Source organism: Ziziphus jujuba, chromosome 10 (genome assembly GCF_031755915.1).
Source record: "Ziziphus jujuba cultivar Dongzao chromosome 10, ASM3175591v1".
Taxonomy (NCBI): domain Eukaryota; kingdom Viridiplantae; phylum Streptophyta; class Magnoliopsida; order Rosales; family Rhamnaceae; genus Ziziphus; species Ziziphus jujuba.
This window is the reverse complement of record NC_083388.1, coordinates 14,370,958-14,387,330: the sequence shown is the minus strand read 5'-3', so window position 1 is coordinate 14,387,330 and position 16,373 is coordinate 14,370,958. Positions and strand designations below refer to the sequence as shown.

Sequence of the window (16,373 nt, the reverse complement as noted above, 5' to 3'; positions counted from 1 at the left end):
TGCCATGATGAAATTAGATGGGACAAACTATCAGAAGTGGAAGAAAACTTTGGTTATGAATTTGACCTTTATGAAATTGGATTTGACCTTGGAGATAGATCCACCAGAGATACCAACTGATGAGAGTAGTACAGCAATTAGGAAACTTTATGAGGATTGGAAGCATTCTAATAAATGTTGCATGATGATGATGGAGAATTACATGGATGAAGCTATATATGCTAGTATTCCTAAGGTTGATACTACAAAGGAACTTCTTGAGGAGATAGGAAAGAAATTTATCAAGTTTGATATGAATGAGAAGCATTATTATTTGGACCTTTTAAATAATACGAAGTACGATAATGCTTATCAGATAGCAGAAAGGAAAGAGTATTTCAATGGAAGGTGTGGCTACTGCAATAAAGTTGGACACAAGAAGATAGACTGTTGGAATTTAAAAGAAAAGGAAAAGAACAAAGATAATATTTTAATAATTGAGACCCATATTATTGATGTGCCTATGAATTATTGGTGGTTAGATACTGGAGCAACAATTCATGTTACTAATTCATTGCAGGGAATGATAAGGCAAAGGAGGCCAACCAATCTTGAGCAGCATGTTTAGATGGGATATAGGTCAAGAGTAAAGATGGATATCATGGGAACAATCAAGTTGAAGCTTGCCACTGGATATGTTTTAGAAATACAAGAAGTTTTCTATGTACCCTCAATTAGAAGGAACTTATTATCTATCTCACTTCTGGATAGGCAAGGGTTTAGTTTCTTGTTTGGACATAACAAAGTTGGAATATATAAAGATGACAAAGTTGTTGGCTTGGGAACTTTATGTGGCAATTTATATAGACTTGATTTATTTAATAATGGTCTCGATTCTTATGTTAATTTTGTTGTTGCCCCTATTATTGCTTCTAAACGTCCAAGAGTTAATGATAATTCCTCAATGTTATGGCATAAGCATTTAGGACATTTTTCTAGGCACAGAATGGAAAGATTAGTAAAGGATGGAATACTTCCCAATCTTAATTTTTCAAACTTTTCAACTTGTGTCAAATGTGTGAAAGGGAAATTAACTTCTAAGGTTAGAAAGGATAAAATAGTAAGGTGTGGAGATGTTTTGGAATTAATTCATACTGACATTTGTAGACCTTTTACGCCAACTACTTTGGATGGTTATAGGTATTTTATTACCTTCATTGATAATTTTTCTTGTTATGGACATGTTGAGCTTATCCGTGAGAAGTCAAATTCTTTAGTTGCTTTTAAGGAGTTTAAGGTAAAGATGGAGCGTCAAAAGAATAAGAAGATAAAGGCTGTAAGGTCTGATAGAGGTGGTGAATTTTATGGCAGATATGATGAGACTGGACGAAACCCAAGGCCATTCGCAATTTATTTACGTGAGTGTGGCATTGATGCGTAATATACAATGTCTGGTACACCTCAACAGAATAGCATAGCTAAGAGGAGAAATCGTACTTTGTTGGACATGGTGCGATCTATGTTAGAAAATTCTAGCTTGCCAGATTACTTGTGAGGAGAGGCTTTAAGGACGGCTGCTTATATTTTGAATCAAGTTCCAAGTAAATCCGTTCCTAAGGCTCCTTTTGAGTTGTGGTCAGGAAGAAAGCCTAATTTGCATCATTTTTAAGTATGGGGTTGCAAAGCTGAAGTAAGGATTTATAATCCCCAAATTAAGAAGTTAAGTGGGTATTTTGTTAGCTATTATATAGAATCTAGGAGTTCAAGATTCTTTTGTCCATCTCACACCACCAAAATTGTTGAATCGGACAGGGCTGTTTATTTTGAAGATGATTTTGGATTTGATGATAATAATGGTCCAAGGGAGCCTTAATTTAGAGAAGAAAATATATTCATTCCCATTATAGTAGTTCCTAATAGAGATATTATTAATCCAGTAGTTGATGAACTAGTAGTTGATCAAGATGAACACATCATTGAAAAGCAAAATATCCCAGCTATTGTAGATGCTGATGTGCCTTTGAGAAGGTCACAAAGGACTAGGAGGTCAGCTATTCCTGATGACTATGAGGTTTACTTGCAGGAGCATGATTTTGATATAAGTGATGATTCAGATCCAGTCAATTATGAGGAAGCCGTAAGCAGTTCGCACTCAAATTTTTGGTTGAATGCAATGGAAGATGAAATAAAATCCATGGCATCAAATGGTGTTTGGGATTTGGTTGAGTTACCATTGGGTAGCAAGCCTATAGGGTGCAAATGGGTCTTTAAGACTAAAAGAGACTCTAATGGTCAAGTGGAGAGGTATAAGGCTAGACTTGTAACCAAAGGGTTTAGCCAGAAGAAAGGAATTGATTATACAGAGACATTTTCTCCTGTATCCACAAAGGATTCTTTTAGAATCATTATAGCAATTGTGGCATATTATGACCTAGAATTGCATCAGATGGATGTCAAAACTGCTTTTCTAAATGGTGATTTATTTGAAGATGTGTATATGGTTCAACCAGTTGGCTTCCAGTAAACAAGGAATGGTAATTTGGTTTGTAAGCTTAAGAAACCTATTTATGGTCTTAACCAGGCTTAAAGGCAATGGTATCTTAAGTTTGATAAGGTTGTAATCAAGAATGGCTTTAAAGAGAATGTTATTGATAGATGCATATATATGAAGGTCAGTGGGAGCAGTTTTATATTTTTGGTGTTGTATGTTGATGACATACTTTTGGTTACTAATGACACTGACCTGTTGTTGAGACAAAGCAGATGTTGTGCAACCATCTTGATATGAAAGATCTTGGAGAGGCTTCTTTTGTTTTAAGTATCAAGATTGTTCAAGATATGACTAATTACGTGTTGCAATTGTCTCAAAGAGCCTATATTGATAGAATCCTTAAGAAATTTGATATGCATAATTGTTCTCCTAGAAGTGTACCTGTCATAAAGGGTGAAAGATTTTCTAAGGATCAATGTCCCAAGAATGATAAAGAGAGGATGGCGATGAGAAATGTTCGCTATTTTTTAGCAGTGCATAGTTTGATATGTGCTCAAGTATGTACACGGTCTGATATAGCTTTTTTTGTGGATGTGCTTGGTAGATTTATGAGCAATCCTTATCCTATTCATTACCAAGCAGTTAAGAAGGTCTTTAGGTATCTTCACAGTACTAAAGATCATATGTTGACATATCAACGTACCAACTCCCTAGATGTTGTTGGTTATAGTGATGCAGATTATAAAGACTATGTGGATGATAAGAAATCTACCACTGGGTATATATTTATCATGGCAGAAGGTGCTATATCTTGGCGCAGTGCCAAATAGTCAGTGACAGTATCCTCGACTATGGAGGCAGAGTATGTGGCGTGTTATAAGGCTACTCGTCATGCAGTTTGGCTTTGGAATTTTATTCGTGATTTGGGAGTGGTTGACTCCATTGACAGGCCTATTATGATGTATTATGATAATACTGCAGTAGTATCTTTCTCCAATAATTTAAAAGGTACTTCTGGTGCAAGATACATTGATGTTAAGTATTTTGTGGTTAAGGAGAAAGTTGAAGAAGGCCTCATTACTGTTGTTCACATGCCTACTTACAGCATGGTGGCAAATCCACTGACCAAGGCCTTACCCGTAGGCATATTTGAGGAGCATGTGTCCCGTATGGGATTGTTAGACTGCTGTGGGTCAGTGGGAGTTTGTTATAATTTCTGCAGTAATATCCATGTTAAGTATTATTTATTTATTTGAGTATTTTGATACATTGATGTATGTGGATCATTATTTATTTATGACATGATTTATTACATATATTATTGCTCTTATATTTACAGGCCTGTTGAGACTATTAGTCTATGTATATGTGTATATTGATACACAGGTGCCATGATGAGTCCTTACTATCTAGTTTGGGTATATTGATGTATCCTGTCGATACACAATGTGCTCAGATGAAATGGTATTGTGTGTTGGGGGATTGCACGTGGTTAGGTAAATCTCTGTTATCTAGACTGAGTTTATGGCATGCAAAGTGCTCAATTGAAATGGTATCATGTTTTGGGAGATTTACTGAGAGAATCTCTACTGCCTAGTCTAGTATATTGTTGTACCCTGTTGGTATGCTATATATTTAAATGAAATGGTATCATGGTTTGGGGGATTCTGTAGTAAGTGAGTTTGAAATATATATATATATATATATATGATGATTATGCAGTCCAAGTGGGAGAATGTTAAATAAATTAATAATTGTGGACTTAGCATAATTAATTACTCACTTACAGGGCCTATTTATGCCATTAATGGGACTGGTTTATTTTAATATTTTGTAATAGGACCCTTGGTCATACACTTTCTATAAGACTCCAGTTGGCCCATTGGACTGGAAGACCAACTCTCTTTATAAGCTCATTGACTTACCCATATTTTTTCTAGTATTATTATATTATTAAATTATTAGTATTTTGTGTGTGTTAAAATTAATGGGTAAGTGTGACTTGCAGAGACTATAAAAGGTCTAGGGCAAGCAAACAGATGCCATACGGTATTTTAATATTAGGGTTTTCAGATATCTGAGAGTGGTTTGAGAGTAGTGTGTCCATAGGCACTACTTTATATTGTTTTCTATTTTGCAGGATTAAAGATTTAATTTATCAATGGCTGCAATTGGAGGTTAGTAATTTATGATTTATAGATTATGTATGTTTAGATCCACAAATTCTGACAAGAAATGGATAGAACAAAGTTATATCTATGGATGACTTTCTTCATCATATTACTCTCTGTGGAAATAACCTTTGTTCGGGGCCAATCAGGCAATGGTAATGGAAATGGAAATGATGGCAACAGCAATGGAAATGGAAACATTGGTGACGGCAATGGAAATGGAAATGATGGCAATGGCAATGGAATGGAAAACATGGCAATGGAAATGGAAATGGCAATGGCAATGGCAATGGAAATGGAAAACATGGCAGTGGAAATGGAAATGGCAATGGCAACGGAAATGGAAATGACAACGGCTACAGTGGCAACCATGACAATGGCAATGGGAATGGCAGCAATAGCAATGGCAATGGCAATGGCAATGGAAATGGTAACATTGGAAATGGAAGTGAAAATGGTAACAACAGTAATGGTAGTGGCAATGGAAATGGAAATGGAAACCATGGCAATGATGAAAATGGAAATAATAATGGTAGCAAGGGCGATGATGGAAATGACAATGGCGACAAAGGTGGCAATGGAAATGACAACAACAGCAGTGGCAATGGAAATGAAAATCAAGAAGGCAATGATGGCAAGGAAATTGGAAATGGGAACCATGGCAATGGCAACAGTGGTAGTGGGAACGGCAATTACAACAATGGCAGTGGACATGGAAATGGATATTACAGCAATGGCAATGGAAATGGTAATAGTGGCAACAGAAATGGCAACAATGGCAATGGAAACAAAAATGGCACTAGCAATGGAAATGGCAACAATGACAAAGGAAATGGAAATGGAAATGGCAATAACAATGAAAAAGGGAATAAATACAGTTCAACAACAGACTACGACGAGTGGATAGGAACGAGCTATGTGCAAAGCAGTAGGAAATTGCCACCATAAGACTCTTACATGCCCATCCCAATGCCCTCAGAAAAAGCCTAAGCAGAACAAGAACGGCAAAGGTTGTTTCATCAACTGCAGTAGCAAGTGTGAAGCTACTTGCAGAAGTAAGCCTCCTTGTCACTTTTTTTCTCTTCCCACCATTCGTTTTCCTTCCTTTTATTCATTCATTCTTCTTCAAAGTTTTACTTCATTTTCTATCTTTTAGTCACATGTCTTAGGTCCTAGGACCGTTTTTCATTGGAATCCAGGATACAAGTTCCATTATTTACCCACTTATCCTCTAGTAGCATATATCTCTTCTAATTTCGCATTTTATCTTACAGTGCCATTCAATAGCAAGAAAGGATCATACTTGAACTTACTCTCTTTATTATTGTTTGGCAGGCAGAAAACCCAACTGCATTGGATATGGATCTCTCTGTTATGATCCTCACTTTGTTGGTGCAGACGGAGTTGTGTTTTACTTCCATGAATCTAAGGGAGGAAACTTTGCCATCGTCTCATATGACACCTCCCAAATAAATGCTTACTTCATTGGAACCAGACCACAAGGAAGGACTAGGGACTTTACATGGGTTCAAGCCCTCTCAGTTATGTTTGAAACTCACAACCTTGTCATTGCAGCTAGGAGATTCTCATACTAGGATGACAAAGTTGATGCTCTAATAGTGAGATGGGACAGTGAATCGGTTAACATTCCTACTAATGGAGATGCAGAATGGAGGACTAATGGAGAGGAAAGGGAAACTTTAGTGGAAAGGACTGACAACACTAACAGCATTATAGTCCAAGTTGCCGGGCTAGTGGAAACACACATAAAGGTAAGACCTATTGGAAAAGAAGAAAACAGGGTCCATAACTACAGACTACTAGCTAATGATGCTTTTGCTCACTACGAAACACAATTCAAATTTTCCAATCCATCTGATCTTGTTGAAGGTGTTTTGGGAAAGACTTACAGGTCAGATTATGTTAGTCCTATCAAGCCTGGGGTTGCCATGCCAACGATAGGTGGGGAGGACAAATACCAAACACCATCCTTGTTTGCTCCTTTATGCAAGGCTTGCAAGTTCCAAGGCCTATATGGGAATATTGCCTTAAACAACGTTGCTCAATTTGATAACAATCCAATGTCTAATTCTCTGTACTGGGTCTTCGGTATTTTGGCATTGTAACTGAGTTAAAGTATAGAATAAGGGATATGAAACTGCTCATGTCAAGTTTGTGACTTCTTTTTTACTTGTTTGAACAACTATAATAAAGATAATTGTTGAGCACATGAATTTTCATCAAGTAATTTTTCAATAAGATACTACCAATTTGACTTCATTGGTGAACTTCTTGTTGCTTCATTCATGAATCGTTTCTTTCAAATCAACTCAGAGACCATATTCGGCACTGTTAAACTGTATTGACAGTTTTGGTGTCTTCAGCCCCTAAATAGTGACGCCCTTGTGCTGCTCATTTCATTTTTGCCTCGTAGAATCACACTTCTATAAAATCGCAACTCACAATCTGAAATCTAATGCTATAGCGTTAATTGCAGCTAAAGCAACCAGGATCATCAGCTAGCACAGGGGAAATGATAGCAGGATTGGTCTTACAGGGCCATGTAGCCTGGTATGGTCTACATGACTAGATTTTCCTTTATACTCGCTTTGACCATAACATTCTCTAATTATCAAAGTAAACCTAATTTAGCTCTTTTTTCAAAGGGTTAATTCACTACGGATTTCTAGTCCCTTCGAATTGGTAGGTGGTTTGCGGGTAGGATCATATGTTATACAAAAATGGGCCAAGAAATCAACGGTTGTCCTCTCCTAGAACACTAACCATAATTATTGAAAACGGATAAAATTGGGGAAAAAAATATTCTATATTTTCTTTTTGCAAGAAATATTACACTGCTATGAAACCGTTCATTTTTAAAAGTAAATATAACTTGGACATCAACAGAATAACCTTATTCAATCATGCAAAAGCCTGGGGACAGCCCATTTACTTGACAGCAAATACAAGGCAAAGATTTAGAGCAGAGCCTTCTTATGTACAAGAAGCTTCAACCGCTAAACTCTTCGTTACTCCTTGACATGGGTCACCAAATTTATTTATTGATACTTCAATGCTACAGCTGTTGGATCCAACACAAGCCTGTGGAAGGTTACACTTAGTATAAGCAAATATAACCAATCTTAAAAAAGAAAAATGTTTGAACTATAAATCAAAATATCACACCTTCCGAACAATTGATAGAGCCATATTGTTGCGGCATTGGCCATGGCTGAATCCACCGCAAGACCCAATAGGTGTTCCAAAACTTGCAAACGTAATTGAAGAAATGACCTGCTTCGGAAATGGGCACTTGAGTGAGAGTACAGGCCCCGAATTACTTGCTGCAGTTGAATCTGAATTCCACATATCTACAGGTAATGGGTGAGTCTCTGAGACTTGTGCACACAAACTCTGTATTTGTCTTGTGGCAAAAGATATTTGTGTTGGATCACCCCCCATTTCCTCAAACAATACAAGAGTGTTGCCACTTGGTTTCAACCATGATCTTGGAACATGGTACCTGTGAAACCCAAAATATATATATTAGAAATATATTTCTCTAGTTGACATTTTAACTTTTGACGTGTATTATTTTAGCACATACAGTTGCTGAGATGGCTTCCCACAGTTCTTACGGCATTTGCCCGAACCATAAGGTCCTCTATAATCGCATTTCTCATTGCAGCCATTGCTGAAAGCAATAAAAGCTGGCCAATAACGCCCAATGCTTTGTCCATTCACCCATGCCTCACCCTTCCCCAGTCCCAAAAAGTCTAGTGCAACAGGATTACTTCCAGCAGGGGCATCAAACGTCGTCTGAACAAAAAGTATCACCATCAGTAGGTACCAAGAAAAGAAGCCAAAAACGGGAATCAAGTGGCTGTCTCCTTGTAATTACATATTTCAAAAATTGTATGACATGCTACATCAGGCGTACAACTAAAATAGTAGAATAAAACTTTTCTAGTTATTCATTGACACCCTGCTTTGATATATTTACCCTTGTCTGGTAAGACTAGTTTAATTATTTGTATCTTATTGTTTCTTCCCTTGATTCAAATATTTCAAAAATCAATCTCTAACTCAGATCCATCAAGTAAATTATTTTGGTGACGTGTAGTATTCAGCATCCTCAGTTAAACCACTTCAGATTGGTCGCCTTGATCTTATCCTTTCATGTGCTCTATGCCCTTGTCCCTCACCTTAATTAGTGACGTACCTCATAACATATTTAAATAATAATAATAACAACAACAAAAAAGAGATTCCCATTTAACTTGGTCTTTGTTTCGGCCTGTCGCAGAATTAGGCACCATTCCTTTCAGAAATTTAAGATTCAAAGAAGATCTAGCAACACTAACAACTGAGACAATTTTAGCATTAAACCAGATTAAATTTCAACGAATTGTTCCTATATCCTTGTACTACAGCAATATAGCTTAAGTCTCTTGTCAATGACCAAGAAAAATACTGAATTTACCTTGTACCATATTAAGGGTTGCTTCTTGGGTAAAGTAGACTTTGAAATCCATCGTGAAGAAATTCCACTGCGCAGATCTAATTCTTCACCTTTAAGTCCAATCTACAGTAATCATGTTAACGAAAAAAGTAAAATGATAAACTTGCATGCAGTCCTTTGAAGGTATGCTCTATGCATAGTATTTATGAATCAAGTTGGAAACTTGATTCTTCATTTGTAAAGTCAGCAAATCATCATTTGCCTCATCATTTTCCCTCTACACCAATAATTTATTTAAGCAACTTGAAAAGACACTAAAAAGACACCTGATATGTCCATTTCTGCGAAGAGAGATCAAAAGAACCGCCATTCTTTCCATTCAGCTTCACTGGACCGGTAATCCCCGCACCCACTTTGTCATAAAAAGGTCCATAGTTCTGACATAGCCATACAAATACATATAGACTTCATAATTAGCAAATAACAAGCCATACAAATACATATAGAACTTCATAATTAGCAAATAATAATGTTGTTGTTTTTTTTTTTTTTTTTTTTTTCTTTTTGAATGACAAAACTTGGATCCAACAAATAATAAATTTTTCAATAAACTATCAGAAAATGATAGATAAAGATTTCCCTCATTTATACAAGCTTAATGAAATCTTAATTGAGAAGGACAAACCTGAAGCCCCACTGTCAAACTCAGAAGATCGATTGTGTTCTTCCCACGTACAAGTGTGACAGGGATATCTGCTTTAACATTAGAATTGGCACTGTTGCCAATTCCGCTTCCTGCGAAGGCCATAATCACCTTGAATATATTACAAAATGATGAAACAGTCCAAGCAAATAATCACAATTACAACCCAAGACCTTATTTCCATTTGGAAAATCATGGCCAGGAATCCTCTGGATCAGGCTTCATGATTATATGAAAACAAGCCTAGAATTACATTGCTCGATAAGCCTCTATTGAAAAACTTAGTTAAGAGCACTGGTTTGCATGGTGATTGATGAAAGATAGTTCTAAGAGCTCTTGTATCAACTAGCTAGCACAATAAGTTTTGACGCCATTAATAGCCAACTGAGAGGTGGGGTTCTTCGTTTTCATTATCTTTAAACTTTAAGATGGATGCAGAAACTTACATTGCAAAAAAAGAGACATTGAGAAGATGAAGGAAGAACCAAATAAAGTCTTCCAACAGGGAGCATCAACAATGACAATAGAAGATTTTATAATCTAACAATCAAGTAATATACCCTTTTTTACACAAATTGATTTTTTCACTTTACAATCGAGACTCCTGATCAGAGAAGCTAGCGAAACTCATAAATCATATACCCTATACACATGGAAATGCCAAAGACATCCTTCCTTAATTCACTTTTCTTTTTTGCTACATGGATCTTAACTCATTAATTGACCTTTAAAGGTGATTGAAGCCATCAGGCTGTACCCTAAGGATTTCTTCCTTAATTTAGTTAATAACAATCTTATAACTCCCTCCAAAAAATATAGCAGGTTAGACAATATCTTTTAAAGGTTTTGCACCTCATCCTTTAAGGCACATCTAGAGTAACAATTTTTACATATATAGTATCTCAAATGTTGCTGAGGCTAGTTTATCCTTTCCTACCAAAGCAGCCATTAAAAATACTAACAAATAAAAATGTAATAAACATAATCTAGAAACTTGAATGAATATATAACTAGATTTTATGGCAATTTAATAATATCAAATTCTTATTATAAAAATTAGTTCCTCTACTCACCAACAAGCTTTCCATTGATAAAAACATGAAAGGCATGGCCAAGCGATTCCACATGAAGAACAGTTTGATCAAGGAATGGCTCATCACCTTTGATGCCAATGCTGCCACATTTAACCAAAAACCATTTTAAATCCTTGAAGACTTCAATGCAATGGCTTGAGGGACTATAGGTATCGCTTCATAAAGAATCTCCGCAAACTACAAGCTTCCATACCTTAAAGAGTACCACAAATAGTCGCTTTTATCAGCCGTTGTATTTATTTGCTCCACTAATCCAACTCTGCTAAATGCATCATCCTTTGATATGCCCACAGGTTCATTTATCCAGCTCCAGTCTGAGCCCAAGGAATCACCATTATCCTTCAAAGATTGCCGTGTCAAGCTTGGAATTGTAGCTGCAGAGTTAATCTGTCATTTCATATAATTGATATATACTCAGTTACAAAACTAGCAGGCAGGAAAAAGAGAGCAAAATATAAATTTGGTAGAATTTTCCGGCAAGAACATTAAAAAAACTTATGGCATATTTGGGTAAAGGTAAAGTTAGTGGGAATCTAATTCTCTTGGGAAAGTGATAACTTTCTTTTGTTTGGATATTTACTGTGAAGTGTAAAAGTGTGGAAAGTGATAACTCTCTTTTGTTTGGATATTTACTGTGAAGTGTAAAAGTGTAGGCCCAGGAAATTAAATTTAAAATAGTTTTAAATTTTTTTTAAAATACATATTTATCCTTAATTTATTATACAATGTTAAATTTAATTACTTATCAATCCCAATTTTCCCATTACTCACCAAACAAATCAAAAGAAAAAATAATTCTCAGGAAACTAAATCCTGGGAATCAATTTTCCTCTTAACTTTGACACTTCCCAAACACCCTGTTAGTGTATGTATAAATTTCTAGTAGATATGCAATAGAAACTACACATTCAATTTTGAGAGAATAACAAAGTAGAAGTAACTCAATGGAGGAGAGACTAAATTTTTCAAGAAAAATGTCATGGTATACATTTCAAGCACTAAGTGTCTAACAGCCATTTCCCCAGGAAAATAACCTACAGAGCATGCTCTCATACATTGTTCATGTGAAACAGAAGCTAAGATGGCAAACCTTTGCAGTGTTGAAGACAACATTCTTGCAGTCTGGTAGGATGCTCACAGACCATGCTGGCAGGTTATATGAATTTCCATTGAAAGTTACAGAGGCATCAGACTGGGTGCCCACATTAGCAAGAAAAGCAGCACAAGCTGATCCTGTTCTATAAACGGCAGCCTACAGATTTTAAACCAATACAAACCATATTACTACCATATATTTGTAAGTTAAAGCAGAAAATATTCAGCTTAAAGCTAAATTGAATATCAAATGAATTTTCTTCTTAAGGCTTAAATATTTGCTTCTCTCTAAAATTAACCTTGCCTCAAACATGGGGACATTCAAATAAGAGAAAATTCAAGAGTAATTTTCTTGTAGACTGAAGAATCTTGAGGCCAAGAAGTTCATTTAAAGTTCATAAACATATCCATAATTGTAGAGAGAAGCAAGGCATAAATCAATATGCAAGGGGTATACCTCCAAGTTTGTACCGAGAGAAGTAATTGTTGGATCAGTGGCCAATAATGTATCTTCAATTAGCTTTATGACCTTATGCAGATCTCTAAGGTGACCCCACTTAGGTTGTCTAATAAGCCCTGCAACATTATGAAACTTTGTATTCATTATCAGACAAAATTTATTTCTGGTTTATGAAAAATATAAGCAATCACAGTTTAAAGTAAAAATCCTATTCCAAAGTAAGGATAATATATTAACTGGTCAAGTGCTTCCAATACCCTATTTTGACTGTAACAAATGGTCAAATTACATACAACCGATAAGCTTGAGTTTATATCTACAGACGAATAGCATAGCGGCTTATGCCATCAGAAGTAGACATATGGAAGTAATGAAAGAGATAAAACGCATACCATACTCATCTATTGGGGCATCATAATCATAACTTGTAGTAATAAAGGGTCCACCAGAAGTTCGGCCAAAGTTAGTCCCACCATGGTACTGTTTAATAGCAACCAAAACAAATTTGATACATCATTCCATGTTTTTGAGTGGTTTTTTTATTTTCAAACTAAATGACCTATCAGAAAACACCCTCATTTATCCTAAATATATCATGAACTTCACATATAATTGCATACCATATAATAATTTTGAAAAGTTCCACCTCGCTGGTAAAACCGTGCAACTGCAAATGCCAGATCTTCCACAGGTCTGAAAGGCACAGCACCACCAAAGGAGAGAAACCTGGCATTCCAAATCATAAAGTTCTAAACGCAAGATGCTTTCATAAATCAATGTATGTGAAAATGACCAGTCTAAATCAAATTAGAATTGATAGGATTAAGGAAGCTTTACCATCCACTCCAATCCTCAGTCCATATTTTGGGCTTATTATTAGAATTTGGGGTGAATTGATCACAGTAAAATCCGTTGCAAGTGTTGATCTGCAAGCAGCAGTTATATATCAAAGGAAGAAAAATTGGAGAAAGCGTGTCAAGAATGCTGTGCAAGGTGAATAGAAAAGCTAACAATGGGATCCGGAGCATCTGATTGCTGGCACATGACCCATGGTACTCCTGTGTCCAAAGACAAAGCCATCCCTGCTGACCATTTAACATAGGATTTGCCACGAGACCCATATGCTGAGGCAACATTTCCGTACTCATTTTCAACCTGGCATGGTAATGAGGTATCACCAAGAATGAATTGGGATCATCTAGAAATTACTACATAGTTTGTTATGCAAGTTCACCCCACAACAGGATTTGGGCAACTAAAACCAAACACTCAAATGACCAAATAAAATTTTGGGAAATATTCAACCTGAGACAAAATGATGGGTCCACCCTGAGAGGCGTAAAGTTTCTCTTGTTGCATTATATTGACAATCTTAGCCATGAACCGCTGCATTTCCGCCTGAAATAGATAAGAATTGAAATGACTAGTAAAGTTGATCATACACTCAAACTACCCAAAAGAAAAAAAGGTAAAAAAAAAAAGGATAAATCCTAAACCTTGAAAGGCTCATTGTCGGTTCGTAACTCAATTCCTGGTATAAAATGCAACCAAAGAGGAAAGCCACTGTTTCAAGAAAGGAACAGGTATAACCATGTAAGGAAAAAATCTCAATAAAAATAAAAAGACACATAAAAGAAAGTAAAAGATTATTAATCAAATACTCCATTCTTTTCCAAGTAAAATAGGCAAGAAGATCTATAAGCAAGTACAACTTGGAATTTTCATTTTTTTACCCGTAGTTCCATTCCGCGCATGCATAAGGACCAATTCGTAGATGCACATATAGACCGGCTTGTGCTACAGTCTTCACAAATTTAACCAAATCCTTTCTTCCCTCAAAATCATACTGTAGAATTACAGAGTTAGTCAAGTGGATCAGTATAATACCAAAGATTCGAGATTATGAGTTAGTCAACTGGATCAGCATAATACCAAAGATTCGAGATTATAGTAACTCAGACATCAAACTCTGCTTGCTAGAAAACATAATTTAAAAAAAAAATTGCATAGGTTAGAACGATCAAATTAATAAACTAAATTTTGGGTTTCTCATTTTGTGTCTTCAATACATAGAAAAACTGGACAAAACCAATACCGCAGCAATAATCATGTCTATTTAGTGGACCATTGCACAGTTATTTTGTACTCCTACCAAAATGATAAAAGCAAAATGAGGAAGAAGAACCTGGCCTCGAGTTGGTTCATGTAGGTTCCAGAAAACGTAGGTTTCAATCACATCCAAACCTCCGTCCTTAGCTTTCTGAATAAGGTCCGGCCACATCTGCAACAACATAAACCAACAATGAGAGAGAGCAAGAGACACAGAGAGAAAAAGAGAAGAGAGGAAGAGAGAGAGAGAGAGAGAGAGACATCCGGCGTGCTTCGAGGGTAGTGAATGGAGCCAGAGATCAAGAGCCTGCGTTTGCCGTCGACGACCAACGCTCGGTGATCGTACGTCACATTGCCGCAATACGACGTCGTTGCGAGAACGCCAAGCAAGAACAGAAGAGATAGCATAAGCCCCTTCCCTTCCATAGCTAATCGTCTCTGTTTCCTGTTTGACAATTCTAAATTCATCAGCATTCTTAAATACCACACTAAGGCCTTTTTCTTTTTTTCTCGAAAATGTTTTTTGACAACGCTTTTTTTGCTTCCTGAAAACACTTCCTTCAAGTTTCGTCTAATTGAAAACAGCTTCTTGCTTTTATTGAAACATTGCTTTGCTTTAATTGCTTTTGATATGCTTTTGCTTATGGTCTGTCTCTGTGTGTGTGTGTGTGTGTGTGAGAGAGAGAGAGAGAGAGAGAGTGAGTTGCTTGGCCGCTTTGTTAAAACAACTCTTGGAGGGAAGGGAATAGAAAAAGAAAGAGATAAAAGACAGAACTAAGCTATCGTACGCCGGAGACGACACGCCACCTCTTGAACTCGTCTCTCTCTTTGTCTTTCTTTTCTTCTACAGTTCCACTGCTTCTGAGCTCAGTGGGCTTCTGAGCTCGTGGGCATTCGGATAACAGTCATGGATTAGCTTATGGTGGGGGGGAAGGGAGTGTTAAAAGGCAGCGAAACTGTGTGAGTGAAGAACAATCCGGTGCTTCTGGTGCACCGTAACATCCATGCACTTGCTCTGTTATTAAGTGCCACGGCATGAAAAATATTGCCGTACGGACACTTATGGTAAACACATAATTATTCGAGGACGGAGTACCTAATATTTTTTTAATTTATTGTGACAGAGCGGGAAAAGGCCAGACATGCGCGCTAAAATCGACGAAAGAAACGGAAAGGGATTTGATTGTGTGGGAGAGGGTGCAGTTGAAGGAAAGACGGATAAGCGCGTGGATCCCATTCGGGCTGTTGCAGTGTATGTATTTGTGAAAGAAATATGCCATTTCTCTGTAAACCTGGCGACCGTCTACCAGCTGAACGAAATACAACCGCCTATCACATAGAATATGTGGACCCAACATGTGGAGCCCACGTCCTATATAAAAGAGGAAGCATGTGCACCCGGTGTACCGAAGACTTTTCCTACTGAAACGCTCGTAGAGAAGCGAGAAGAAGCGTAGTTGCATAAGGCCACTCGCATGAAGAGAGCTTTCTAGTTTGTTTTTCTCTATTTTTTCTAGAAGAGCTTCGAGTTTTGAGCAGTATTACAGAACCCAAAATTTTATTTAAACCATGATTTCATTTTTATTTTTGTTATTTTTTTTTAGTCTGAACACTTATACGAATCTACCCCAAATTCAATCTATCCCATGATTCACCATGATTGGAATCCATGCACAAAAAACATAGGTGTATTTAAACCATGATTCTACATTTTTTTATTCTTTTTGTTTTAATTAAACTTTTATGAAATTTGAATTTCGATTAATGGAGTGGACATATAATATAATACATTAATGTCTACTTTTGGAA

At 36.5% G+C, this 16,373-nt stretch overlaps 1 protein-coding gene and 1 pseudogene across 4 annotated transcripts; one reads left to right on the top strand and one right to left on the bottom strand.

Moving 5' to 3' along the window:
- Positions 1 to 4,705: 4,705 nt before the first annotated feature.
- LOC125420991 (uncharacterized) lies at positions 4,706 to 6,767 on the top strand (annotated as a pseudogene).
- A 682-nt stretch (positions 6,768 to 7,449) lies between these two features.
- Positions 7,450 to 15,515, bottom strand: LOC107425261 (beta-galactosidase 8). Of its 4 annotated transcripts, none has more exons than XM_016035225.4 (20): positions 15,372 to 15,515; positions 14,826 to 15,009; positions 14,641 to 14,736; positions 14,189 to 14,301; positions 13,952 to 14,018; positions 13,761 to 13,853; positions 13,467 to 13,610; positions 13,293 to 13,381; positions 13,076 to 13,181; positions 12,848 to 12,935; positions 12,453 to 12,571; positions 11,991 to 12,152; positions 11,094 to 11,287; positions 10,880 to 10,980; positions 9,789 to 9,898; positions 9,430 to 9,540; positions 9,125 to 9,226; positions 8,249 to 8,460; positions 7,828 to 8,164; positions 7,450 to 7,743 (listed from the first exon to the last, which is right to left on the bottom strand). In XM_016035225.4, exons 2-20 carry the CDS (start codon positions 14,988 to 14,990, stop codon positions 7,636 to 7,638), a joined length of 2,517 nt encoding a protein of 838 aa, XP_015890711.1. In that variant the 5' UTR covers positions 14,991 to 15,009; positions 15,372 to 15,515; the 3' UTR covers positions 7,450 to 7,635. The 4 variants fall into 4 exon arrangements, with proteins under 4 accessions (XP_015890711.1, XP_015890709.1, XP_015890710.1 ...); XM_016035223.4 differs by having other exon boundaries at positions 15,340 to 15,496; XM_016035224.4 differs by having other exon boundaries at positions 15,353 to 15,485.
- Between the last annotated feature and the right edge of the window lie 858 nt (positions 15,516 to 16,373).

Excerpts from the sequence above, each read along its gene's own strand:
- LOC107425261 (XM_016035222.4), bottom strand. The coding sequence starts at position 15,038 with ATGCTGATGAATTTAGAATTGTCAAACAGGAAACAGAGACGATTAGCT. Across the intron at positions 14,302-14,640 it reads ATGAACCAACTCGAGGCCAG|TATGATTTTGAGGGAAGAAA; the intron begins GTTCTTCTTCCT and ends GTAATTCTACAG. Across the intron at positions 9,541-9,788 it reads GTTTGACAGTGGGGCTTCAG|AACTATGGACCTTTTTATGA; the intron begins GTTTGTCCTTCT and ends TGGCTATGTCAG.